Source organism: Solanum dulcamara, chromosome 1 (assembly GCF_947179165.1).
Source record: "Solanum dulcamara chromosome 1, daSolDulc1.2, whole genome shotgun sequence".
In the NCBI taxonomy this organism is placed as follows: domain Eukaryota; kingdom Viridiplantae; phylum Streptophyta; class Magnoliopsida; order Solanales; family Solanaceae; genus Solanum; species Solanum dulcamara.
In genome coordinates, this window is record NC_077237.1 from 8,021,590 (window position 1) to 8,033,535 (window position 11,946).

Sequence of the window (11,946 nt, forward strand, 5' to 3'; positions counted from 1 at the left end):
TCTCCACCATTTCTTCTGTCTGACTACACCCCATTACAATTCCAACTCCTTAGCAGGTCACTAATGTTGGAAGGCATGCACCATTGGAGTCCCACAATGTTAAGAAAAAGTAGGCTCAGAAGACAAGTGACAGAGCAATGAAGAAACAGATGGCTATTGGGTTCTGTTTCTAAACCACAAAAAGGACATCTAGAGCATAATTGGAATCCTCTTCTCTTTAGATTCTTGTGTCAGGCAAGCCTTTCTTGCCACTACAGGAAAAGCACAAAACTTTTGTAGGAACCTTAACTTTCCAAATATATTTCCAGGGGCACTGTGGTATATGCTGATCCAAATTACACAATGTATTATAAGTAGACTTTACTGAAAAAACACCATCTTTTCCAGGTTTCCAGTAGAGCGTACATTTAGGAACTTGGAATTAATTACAGTTCTAACTATTCAATGGTAAGAACTCCTAATATTTAGTTGTCCCATTTTATGTGGCACCCTAATCTTTTTAGTTCGTCCCAAAAAGAATGTCACCTTACTATAATTAGAAACAATTAACCTTAAAATTTCTCTTTTACCTTTAATGAAATGATTGACAACCCCACAAATATCTAAGAATTGTTTTAGACCACAAGTTTCAAAATCTTTCTTTTTCTCTTAAACACTGTGCCAAGTCAAATGGTGCCACATAAAATGGGACGGAGGGAGTACTTTAAAATTGACTAAAATTTTGCTTCTCAAATCTTTCCTTATTTGAACTATATTAGAAGTCCTAACATTTAAGACTTTAAAATCAATTACAATTTTGTTAACGTATAACAATCCTTTCTTTATTAAGCTAACTAATTATCCATCACATTTTTTCAACTCATAGTATGAGAAAATAAATTAAAGAGTAGCTTTATTTTGCATTAATACGTTGAATTCTTTCTTCTACTTTTTTTTAATTGTATAATCGAGAAAAGAAAAGAAAATATAACATAACATACTTTAAGTTGTTTCAATTAATTGAGTGTTTTTGTTATTCACTCTCTTTAGTTAAACTATTTCTTCCGTTTCAATTTCTGTGAAGTTGTTTGAGTAGACACACAGATTAAGAGAAAAAAAATATATTTTTTGATAAATGGTACTGTTGTATTCCTCAGCATTAAGGAATGCTGGCTACGTCCAAGAGTGTTACGTGTTACCTCCAAAAGTGTTGCAAGGGAAGTAAATGCAGAATCTAGATTAGAGAGAGCTTCTGAAATCTACAAAATCTTCTATTTCCTCTATACAGGAACAAGGGAAGGAGTTGGATAACAACTGAATCATGAATTTCAAACTTGTTTCATGGAACGTAAGGGGTTTAAATGGGAGGGACAAAAGAAGTTTAGTGAAGAGTTTGGTTGTGGATTGGAGCGTAGATATCATCTGCCTCCAAGAAACCAGATTGGAGGGGGGGTTTAAAGGAGATGGTTAATCAAATATGGGGAGGTAGATGGGTGAGCTATGCATGCCTGGAGGCTAGTGGTACAAGAGATGGAATTTTATTGTTATGGGACAATAGAGTGTGGAAAGGGGAGGTTTTAGAAATTGGAGCCTACACTATTACTTGCAAATTTGAAGCTCTTCTTCAGGAATTCTCGTCATATTACAGGTGTATATGCCCCCAATTGTGGTAGTAAAAGAAGGGATGTATGGGATGAAATTATTGCAGTTAGGGGTGTGATGTAAGGAGCTTGGGCTGTTTGAGGGGATTTTAATACAGTCAGATATCCTACAGAAAGAGGAATTCCAAGAGAAGATCTAGAAACATGGTGAAGTTCTCTGATTTTCTGGAAGATATGAAGTTGATTGATCTTAACTTGGAAGGGGGAACCTACACATGGTTTAAAGGGGATAACCACCTCACAACATCTAGGATTGATAGAATTCTTATTTCAAAAAAAGGGGATGACAATTCAACAACATAAAGCAAGTTTTATTGCAGAGATTGGTTTCAGACCACAACCCAATAGCTTTGCAATGTGGAACATGGGCACATAATAAATCTTACTTCAAGGTAGAAAAATGGTGGCTGGGAATTGAAAGATTTATGGACATAGTCAGGAATTGGTGAGTTTCATTTCAGCCATCAGGGAAACCAGACTTCATTTTGGCTTATAAACTCAAAGCTCTCAAAACAAAGTTAAAGGAGTGGAGCAAAAGTTACCAAGGAAACCTTAACTCCCAGACAAGGAATCTACTCGGGCAACTAGCTGATTGGGAGGTTGTACTGGATAGAAGACTATTGAATGATGAGGAGAAAGTGAGAAAAGCTGCACTGATTTTAGATTATGAGGAGTTTGTCAAAAATGAAGAAATTTCATGGAGACAAAGATACAGGACAAAAATAAAAGATGGTGATAAAAACACCAAATTCTTCCACAAAATGGCAAATGCTCATAAGAGAAACAACAATATAGACTAGCTGATGATTCAAGGAGAAATTACTGAAGATTCATCAAGAATTAGAGGGGGGATCATTGACTTTTATCAGAAATTATACACGAAAGCAGAGTGTTGGAGACCTGTGTACAATTTTGACAACTGTCCCACTATTTCAGAGCAAGAAAAGAAGATTTTGCAATCTAGCTTTGAAGAACAAGAGGTTTGGCAATGCCTCAAATGTTGTGCCAGGGACAAAGTGCCAGGACCTGATGGCTTCACTATGCATTTCTATATTGAAACAAGACATCTTGGATGCATTCAAAAATTTTCATGAACGAGAGATTTGAAAAGTGCTTTAACGCAACTTTTATAGCTCTAGTCCCCAAAAAGAAAGGAGCGAAGGAATTGAGAAACTTCAGGCCTATTAGTCCAGTAGACAATATCTATAAATTGTTTTCAGAGGTACTAACTAAGAGATTGAAAAAAGTGATTGCAAAACTGATAGATTCTCAGCAAATGGCTTTTATCGAGGAGAGGCAAATTATGGATGCTGTCTTGGTGGCTAATGAAGCTGTAGATTCTAGAATCAAACAAAACAAAATCTGGTATTCTATGCAAGCTTGATATAGAAAAGGCATATGATCATGTCAACTGGGGGTTCTTGTTGGATATCCTGAAGAGGATGGGATTTGGAGGGAAATGAATCAATTGGATCATGCATTGTATCACCACAGTATGCTTTTCAGTTCTGATCAATGGCTCTCCTGCTGGATTTTTCAAAGCTCAAAGAGGGTTAAGACAAAGTGATCCCTTGTCCCCCTTTTTGTTCATTTTGGCAATGGAAGGTTTAAACGGTATGGTGAAAAAAGCAAAGCACATTGGCTGGATTAACGGTTTTGAAATGGAAAGGAGGGACAATAGTAGCATGGAGATCACACACTTACAGTATGCCGATGACACTCTAATTTTTTGCGATGCAAATATGGATCAACTGAAGTATCTGAGGGTGATTCTGGTTTTATTTGAATGTTTGTCTGGTATGCATATTTATTGGAGGAAAAGCTCACTGTATCCAATTGATGATGTCAATGCTATGGAGTTTCTAGCCTCAATATTGGGAGGAGAAGTAGGGTCCTTACCATTTGTATATCTTGGTATGCCTTTAGTGGCTAAATCAAATTCCAATGAAATTTGGAATGGTGTCATTGAGAAGTGTGAGAAGAAATTATCCAGATGGAAGTCTCAATACTTGTCACTAGGTGGAAGAGTCATACTCATCAACTCTGTGTTAGATGACCTCCCCTCTTACATGATGTCCTTATTTCCAATCCCTACAAGTGTTATCAAAAGATTAGACAACATCAGAAGTTCATTCTTGTGGCAAGGAAATAAGGAGAAGAAAGGGTTTATTTGGTGAAATGGAAGGCCTTAACAATGAGTAAGAAGAAGGGTGGCCTGGGACTTAGAGATCTGAAGTTCCAGAACAAGGCTTTAAAAATGAAATGGCTTTGGAGATAACACACAAGAAGACCAAATGCTATGGGTAAGGGCTATCAAAGCAAAGTATGAGGAAGAGGATAGTTGGATGACAAAGGAGATCAACACTCCATATGGGGTTAGTTTATGGAGATCTATCAAGATCTTATGGCCTTTGCTGAAAAACATAAGCTCCATTAAAGTTGCAGATGGTAGTAAAATTGTTTTTTGGAAGGATAAATGGCTAGGGACTGCGAGTTTACAAGAGAAATTCCCTGACATCTACAATCTTGTACTTCGTCAAACATAATACAGTGGCAGTATAGTGGTCAAATCAAGGTTGGGATATTACCTTTAGAAGCATGCCTAATGACTAGGAGGTGAGCAGAGTGACTACTTTCTTCAATCTCTTGGGAACTTTTGGAGGTCTACAGGAAGAGGTTGATAGATTATGGTGGAATGGACTCAATAGTTGTGCTTACAAAGTGAATGCAGCTTACAAACATATGAACCGAACCAAACCAATCATCAAATGGTAGAATGGCCTTGGAAGCACATTTAGAAGACTAAGATACCATATAAGGTTTCATGTTTTGTCTGGCTTTTGGCAAGAGAAGTAGTTCTTGCTCAAGATAACTTGATGAAAAGAGGGATTACTATTTGCCCCAGATGCTGCCTATGTGGGGAAACTGCAGAGACAGTAAATCATCTTTTCCTCCATTTCAAGATAACAGGTCAAGGGAGGATGTTCCTGACACTCAGAAGTATCACATAGATAGTGCCCAGAAAGATTTCTGAAACTCTAGCAAGTTGGGAAGAAGTAAGTTTGGAGGTCAGAGACAAACGAAGATGGAGAATGGTTCCAGCTTGTATATGGCGGATAGTATGGAAAGAGAGGAATTCCAGTTGTTTTGAAAATAGGAGCAATTCTATCCAACAGATCAAGATGAATTGTATTTTCCTCTTTTGTTTTTGGTGTAGACAGTCTCGGTAGAAACCATTGAAATTCTAGATGTACTAGACTCCCTCTAAAATACTAGATTAGCTCCAGTTTCTTAGAGTCTTTTGATGTAAATATGGTGCAAGTTCAACCACTGTACTGTTTTGATCTTGATCATTCATAGATCATACAATTTTACCAATTTCAAAAATAAAATAAAATTTCCTTTACACCAAAAAAACAGTGTGGATAGGAAGTTCCCTTTCACAACATGGATGGACTTTGATTTGTCTTCAAAGCATCTTCCATTTCTCTCCTTCCACACTGACCACCATATGCATGATGGGATTATCATCCACTACTTCTTCTAACTCTTGCTCCCTTCTCTTCTGATCCAACAACTCATTAGATCAGCTGTATGCTCAGGCATTGTCCATTCAGTCTTGGTGAGAGATAAGAGCATATGCCAAAGTCGAGCAGTGAATTTACAATGTAGGAAGAGGTGGTTGTTGGTCTCCCAAGTTTCATAACACAAAAAGCATCTGGTCACTACTGTCCTTCCTTTCTTTTGAAGAACTTCATGTGTGAGGCAAGCTTTTTTGACCACCAACCATGAGAAACATTTTATTTTGGTGGGGGCCTGGTTCTTCAATATGTTCTTCCACAACTTTGTGTTCACTCCTTGAGCTATGCTGTTCTCCCTTTTGTATATGCTGTTCACTGAGAAGTTTCCATCTTCAATGTGCTACCATCTCAGGGAATCAAGGCCCTGTGTTGTGCCAGTGAAGTTTTCCAGCACAGTTAGCAAACTGGCCACCCTTTCTACTTCCCAATCATTGAGGTTCCTTCTGAATGTTAGGTTCCACCCTTGTGGTGACGAACATTCATTAATAGTGGTTTCTGGATTGTTACTTAGGATCAGGAGATCAGGGAAAGACTCCTGCAGTGGAGTTTGCCCAATCCAGTTGTTTCTCCAGAATTTTGTTTTAAGGCCATTTTCCACCTTCATTTTGGTATTGTTCTGAAGCTTTGGGCCATAAGGATCCGATTGATTTCCAGACTCCTACTTCATAGGTGTTGTTGACCTCGTTGGAAACCCAGGGACTGATTTGGCCATACTTGTGGGTGATAACCTCTTTCCAAAGTGTTGCATCTTCTTCACTGAATTTCTATAGCCACTTCATTAGCAAGCATTTGTTGTGGGATTTTAAATTTCTGATGCCCAAACCTCCTTGATTTTTGCTCAAGTGTGTCATTTCCCATTTGACCAGATTGTATCAACCCCCCTCTTTGTTGTCTTTCTAATAAGAAGTCTATTCTAAGCCTGTCGAGTTTCTCTGCTACACTGGAAGGGATAGGGAAAAGGGACATCACATATGTGGGAAGTGAGTCTAAGACAGAGTTGATTAAAGTGACTCTTCCTCCAAGGGATAAATATTGAGCTTTCCACTGTGACAACCTCTTCACTGTCTTTTCAATGATGCTGTCCCATATCACCACTTCATTGTGCTTGTATCCTAGTGGCATGCCTAAATAGACAATAGGTAGGTTTTCCCCACCACACCCTAAGATGTCAGCCAGAGACTGAATGTTACTCACCTCCTTGATAGGGAATAGGTTGCTCTTTCTCCAGTTAACTTTCAAACCTGAGACACCTTCGAAGACCACAAGTATTACTCTGATGTATTTGACCTGGTCTGCTTCAGCTTCACAAAAGATGATGGTGTAATCTGCATAGAGAAGATGGCAAATCTCCAATTCTCTTGGTCCTCCATTATTCATCTTGAAGCCCCTCAACCAACTATTTTGTAGTGCAATTCTCACACTACTCAGACCTTGCATAGCAATGATGAATAGGAATGGGAGAGTGGGTCTCCCTGTCTAAGGCCCCTTTCAGCTGGGTTCTCCATTAACAAGAATGGAGAACCTAACAGTTTTAATGCAAAAACTATCCATTTTAGCCATCTGTTTCTAAATCCCATTTGGCTAAGCATGATGTTCAGGAGATAATTCTAGTTGATATGATCAAAAGCTTTCTCAATGTTAAGCTTACACATTAATCCAGCCACTTCACCCCTAATTCTTGTATCAACACACTCACTTGTTAGTAGAACTGCATCCATTGTTTGTCTGCCCTAGACGAAAGCCATTTGGTGTCTATTGATCAAGCTACTTATTACCCTTTTCATCCTTCCAGCTAGAGTTTTGGCTAATATCTTATAGACTCCGGATATTAGGCTGATTGGCCTGAAGTCTCTCAGTTCCACTTCACCTGTCTTTTTAGGAATAAGAGCTACATATGTAGCATTAAGACCTCTCAAAAACCTGATGATCATAGAAATATTGCAAAGTTCCCATAATGTCTCCCTTGATTCCAGGGGCCTTGTCAATGGCACATGATTTGATACTTTCCAGTCTCCCGTTTTCATCAAAATTTCTTTTGGAGCCATGTCTGATCCTCTAGTGAAATAGCTGGTGCATTCTGGATGGTGAATTCAGGCCTCCACTCTTCAGTTTCCTTCTAAAGTGACTGATAAAAACACTGAACAGATTTCTTGATGGCTTCTTGATCAGTAATGTTGAGATCTCCCACTTTCAATGTGTCAATAGAATTAAATCTCTTATGAGCATTAGCCATTCTGTGGAAGAATTTAGTATTCTTGTCTCCATTTTTCAGCCATCAGACTCTGGACCTTTGCCTCCCAGCAATTTCCTCCCTCTTTGCTACCTCTTCAAATTCCATGGTTAGATGGATTTTTTGGCCTAGTTCAAATTCCATGGTTAGATGGATCTTTGTTCCTGTAAGGATTCTCAAGAACTAATTTGTATCAGGATCTCCTCTTTTTTCGGCTTCCAGGTCACCTTGTTGTTTTTACTCCATTGCATAAGCTCTTTTTTGCGTAGTTTGAGTTTATTTGCCAAGATGAAGGCAGGTCTGCCAGTGATTGGGAATGAGCTCCACCAATCCTTCGCCTTATCTTTAAAACCCTCTCTATCTCCATCCACCAGTTTTTCGAATTTTAAATTTGACGTTTTGGAATCCCAGTCCGCCCAAGAGAGGAGGATGGTGTTGTGGTCTGATCCCAATCTAGGGAGTAGGGTCTGCTTGACTTAGGAGAAGGAGTCTTCCCAGTCAGCTGAGTACAGGATCCTGTCTATTCTGGAGGCACTCCTTTGGTTCTCCCCTCTCCTCCAAGTGAAAGGCCCTCCAAATAAAGGAGGGTCTACAAGTTCCAGGTCGTTGATGCACTCAGAGAACTCAGACATGGCCCCTGATATCCTGCTGTAGTTTACCCTTTCGGCTATAAATCTTGTGACATTGAAGTCACCACAAATCACCCAAAGCCCCTCCCAGCTAGCTCTACATGATGCTAGTTCACCCCAAAGATCTCTTCTGATGAGATTGTTGCAGTCTGCATAAACAACACTGAGAAGTCAAGTTAGGTCTTGGTTGATGCCTGTGGGTTTACAGGTGCTCATTTGGCTACCAACTTCAAATAGTTTTCCCCTCCACTCCCTCTTATCCCACAGGATGAGTATGCCCCACCCATCTGCTTGTCCATAACTCTCCTAGCAAGTCTTTAACATCTCTATCCAGTTTTGTTTCTAAAAGAACTTGGATGTTTGCTCCCCGCTGCTGAATTAATTGCTTGATCAGCTTCCTTTTGTCATCTCCATTAAGCCCCTAACATTCCATCTTCCTTGTGTATCTCAGCTTCAGGGTAGAAGATGGAAACTTCTGTTGATGAGGTTGTGATTTTCATCAAAGCTTCATCCTCTCTTCTATCATAAAAAATTGAGGTAGAAGTGGTTATGTCATAGGTAGGAGAAAAAAATATTTTTGTGTTGAAATCATCTCATAAAGGTAAACGGAAAAGTTTAAAATTAAGTTATTACTAAATATTCAAAGTATGAAGCCCCATAGCAAAATGTCGTTCACATTTTTACCCTTTTAAATAGAATTCACTCTTGACATAATAGTCATATTTATTATTTTTCTAATATTAAGATTTTAAAAGTTAACTAAATTTTATGTATTAAATCCTTCCTTAGTTGAAATATATAGAAAATTTTAATATTTAGAAATTTAAAAGTGAATAAGATTTTACCTTTTAAGAAATAATTACACGTTGAATAAAGTTGTACTTATAATGCAAAGCAACCTTATGTTTAGGACTTTTGAAAATACAATTATAAAAAGAGCAGCCTAGTGCAAAAACCGTCTCGCGTTAATAGGGTTCGAGGTTAGGATCGCATCCCAAGAAGTGTGATATTGACAACCTACCTTAATGTAGGCATTGGTGGTTGTTTCCACTAATTTTGACGTGTCTTTCTTACTTTGGTGGCATAACAATTCCTTAACGACCAATTTCAAATAGATAGTGCATTTGTGATATGATAATGATTTATTGATGTCAATTTATTAATGCCAAAATAAGCCAATAATAAATTACAATACGATTTCGTAAGTGCTAATGGACACGCGTGAGTCACATACATTAGGACTAGTTAAAAAAAGGAAAAACTCAGAAAGGTTAGTGAATTGATTGCAAACTTGCAATTTGGCATCCTCAAAATCTGCAAACAACACGTGACTTCTATTTCATTTCAGAGGAACACACTTTCTCTCGCTCATTCCGCCTTTCTTCCTTCTTCCTCTTCATTTTCTCCTAAAACCCTAATGGATTATCCCTGCTTCATCAATGGCCCCCCAACAAACTGATCAAAAGTGATACATTGGCTATTAACCGCCGAAAATCTCTTAGCAAATCGTGATCTAGTCGGTAGCAAGTCATTCGCCAACGGTGCCCGTGAATCTGACCTGACATTAGCACCCGCTACCGACCAAATACTTGCCATTGCTGATATCTTAAATGCTGGAGACAAACGTATAAACCACAAACACTTTGACTACTACTCTATCCTCCAAATCCCTCCTAACCAAACCCAAAATGCCGATTTCATCGCCGAGCAGTATCGCCGGTTTAATCTTCTTCTAAAACCTCAGAACAACGATTTCCCGTTTTCTGATCAGGCTTTCCGTCTTGTCGTTGATGCATTCGTTGTTCTTTCTGATCCCTTGAGAAAAAGCATGTATGATAAGGCGCTGGGTTGCTTCCTTAACCCTTGCCCAGTTGCTGCTTCTACACCTACCCCTGTGCATCAGAGTGTTTATCCTTCAATGCCCAGTTCGAATTCAGACCAAATGTTTGTGAATTTGCCTACTCAAGATCCAGGGTCACATGCTGCTGGAGTAAGCTTCAGTAGAGACCCACAAGCTGGACTTTCTATGCCAGTGACATTTCTGACTCGTGAACAAGAAACTGTGACCTCTATGGCAAGCTCGGGCATTGGGCAGCAACCACAACAACCTGTAACGTTTCTGAAACAACAGACACAACCCGTGACTCCTATTTCTTTTTCGAACACATATGAACAACCTACCACATTCTTGTGTTTGAACAAACCACAGCTGGTAACCTCTGTGAGAAGCTTAAATAGAGGAAACCCACCATTTGGTATTGGGTTGAGCTCGACACAAGGGCGAGAACCAGTGGTTTGTGCAGAGCAGCATGGGAATCAACAGCCTCCGAAGAGAAATGAAAATGTGGTGGGGAACAATGCAAATAAGCCTGCAAGTACTGGTGGTAATGTGAAGGAGACAGAAGGGAATGTAGATGCATCAGGTAAGAGGATACCCAGTTTCTGGACTGCGTGTCCTTATTGCCTTTTTATGTATGAGTACTCTGTGGATTATACTCATTGTACTTTAAGGTGTCAATATTGTAAGAAGGGTTTTCAAGCTGTACCAATTGCCTCTCCTCCTATTATTGATGGAAAAAATCATGCTGTTGGAGAATAGAGTATTATGAAGGAGAAAGAAGGGAATAGAGATGCATCAGGTAAGAGGATACCCAATTTCTGGACTGCATGTCCTCATTGTCTTTTTATGTATGAGTACTCCGTGGATTATACTCATTGTACTTTAAGGTGTCAAAATTGTAGGAAGGGTTTTCAAGCTGTACCAATTGCGTCTCCTCCAATTATTTATGGAACTAATCATGCTGTTGGAGGCCAAAGTAATGTGAATAATCTTGGTAGTTCGCATAATGTTGGTGGATTGATAAGTGGGGGTGGACGAAGCTCCAAGAATATATATTGATGATGATGATGATGTGTTTGTTGAGGAATTGGAGTCAGGCGAGGAGTCAGATGTGGATTTGAATGTGGAGTTCAGTAATGAGGTTGAAGAGCCTATAATTCAGATGGGCCGAGAAAATGAAGCATGAGAGAGAGAGGACGATAATGCTGAAGTAATTGGGTATTTTGAAGGTCTTGATGAATTCCTTACCGGTCTTCCTATACTTGATGCTGTGGATGGTTGTAAGGTAGAGGCTGCCTGTTATCACTCCTTATTCTCCTAACAGTTGACAGTAGTAGTTATTTGCAGTTTCTCATTCTAGTAGTAGTAGTAGTTTGCAGTTTCTCATTCCAGTAATGTTAGGAAGTCATGTCCTAGTTTCTAAGGGTATTTATCTTATAAGTATTGTATTTGAACTCTATGTTTATGTCATGAAATCTAAGCAGAAAATTGTTCCATTTTTTGAGTACTTTAACTCATGAGATTTCTGGTTCTCTCTTAACAAACCAGCACTATAGGTCGTAGGAGGAAAACAACTAAGTTCATCTTGCAGCGTCCCATTACTAGATCCATAACAGGGGGTTGTAACACTTCTTAGCGAAGTAAGGCACTTTGGTTGTAATTGTAGCCTTAATTTTTGTCTGCTGGAGTATTAACAATGGCATCAAGACGATGCAAGAATTACAAGATGAGGCATTTGAGCTTACAAAAAATCTCTGGCTGACCCTTCATCAAAAATAAATCTCTGGCTGACTATACAAACTATCTAAAGCCAGAACTAATGAGTAATAAGGTCCTGAAGATGTTTTGTTTTATATGTGATCGGTTGCTTTGATTTTGGATCTCCCAAGTATTTTGCAAGGATGTGTCCATGTTTGATATTGCTGGTTTTGATGTTTCTTTTTCAGTTTCTGAAATGACAACCTTCTTTAGCTGATACATATGTGTTGCTCATTGTTCATTTATTTTCTCTTGCAAAATGTAGATA

At 38.8% G+C, this 11,946-nt stretch overlaps 2 protein-coding genes and 2 pseudogenes across 2 annotated transcripts; 3 read left to right on the forward strand and 1 right to left on the reverse strand.

Annotated features, from left to right (window-relative positions):
* Positions 1-3,115: 3,115 nt before the first annotated feature.
* LOC129885498 (uncharacterized) lies at positions 3,116-3,817 on the forward strand. Its single transcript, XM_055959797.1, has one exon. It carries the CDS (start codon positions 3,116-3,118, stop codon positions 3,815-3,817), a length of 702 nt encoding a protein of 233 aa, XP_055815772.1.
* Positions 3,818-5,974: 2,157 nt separating this feature from the next.
* LOC129885509 (uncharacterized) lies at positions 5,975-6,598 on the reverse strand. Its single transcript, XM_055959806.1, has one exon. The coding sequence runs from the start codon at positions 6,596-6,598 to the stop codon at positions 5,975-5,977; it is 624 nt and encodes a 207-aa protein (XP_055815781.1).
* Positions 6,599-9,497: 2,899 nt separating this feature from the next.
* Positions 9,498-10,679, forward strand: LOC129885517 (uncharacterized; annotated as a pseudogene).
* LOC129900638 (uncharacterized) lies at positions 10,664-11,917 on the forward strand (annotated as a pseudogene).
* The last annotated feature ends 29 nt before the right edge of the window (positions 11,918-11,946 follow it).

What these genes read in the sequence shown, in the direction of transcription:
- LOC129885498 (XM_055959797.1), top strand. Translation starts at nt 3,116, where the DNA reads ATGCATTGTATCACCACAGTATGCTTTTCAGTTCTGATCAATGGCTCT.
- LOC129885509 (XM_055959806.1), bottom strand. Translation starts at nt 6,598, where the DNA reads ATGAATAATGGAGGACCAAGAGAATTGGAGATTTGCCATCTTCTCTAT.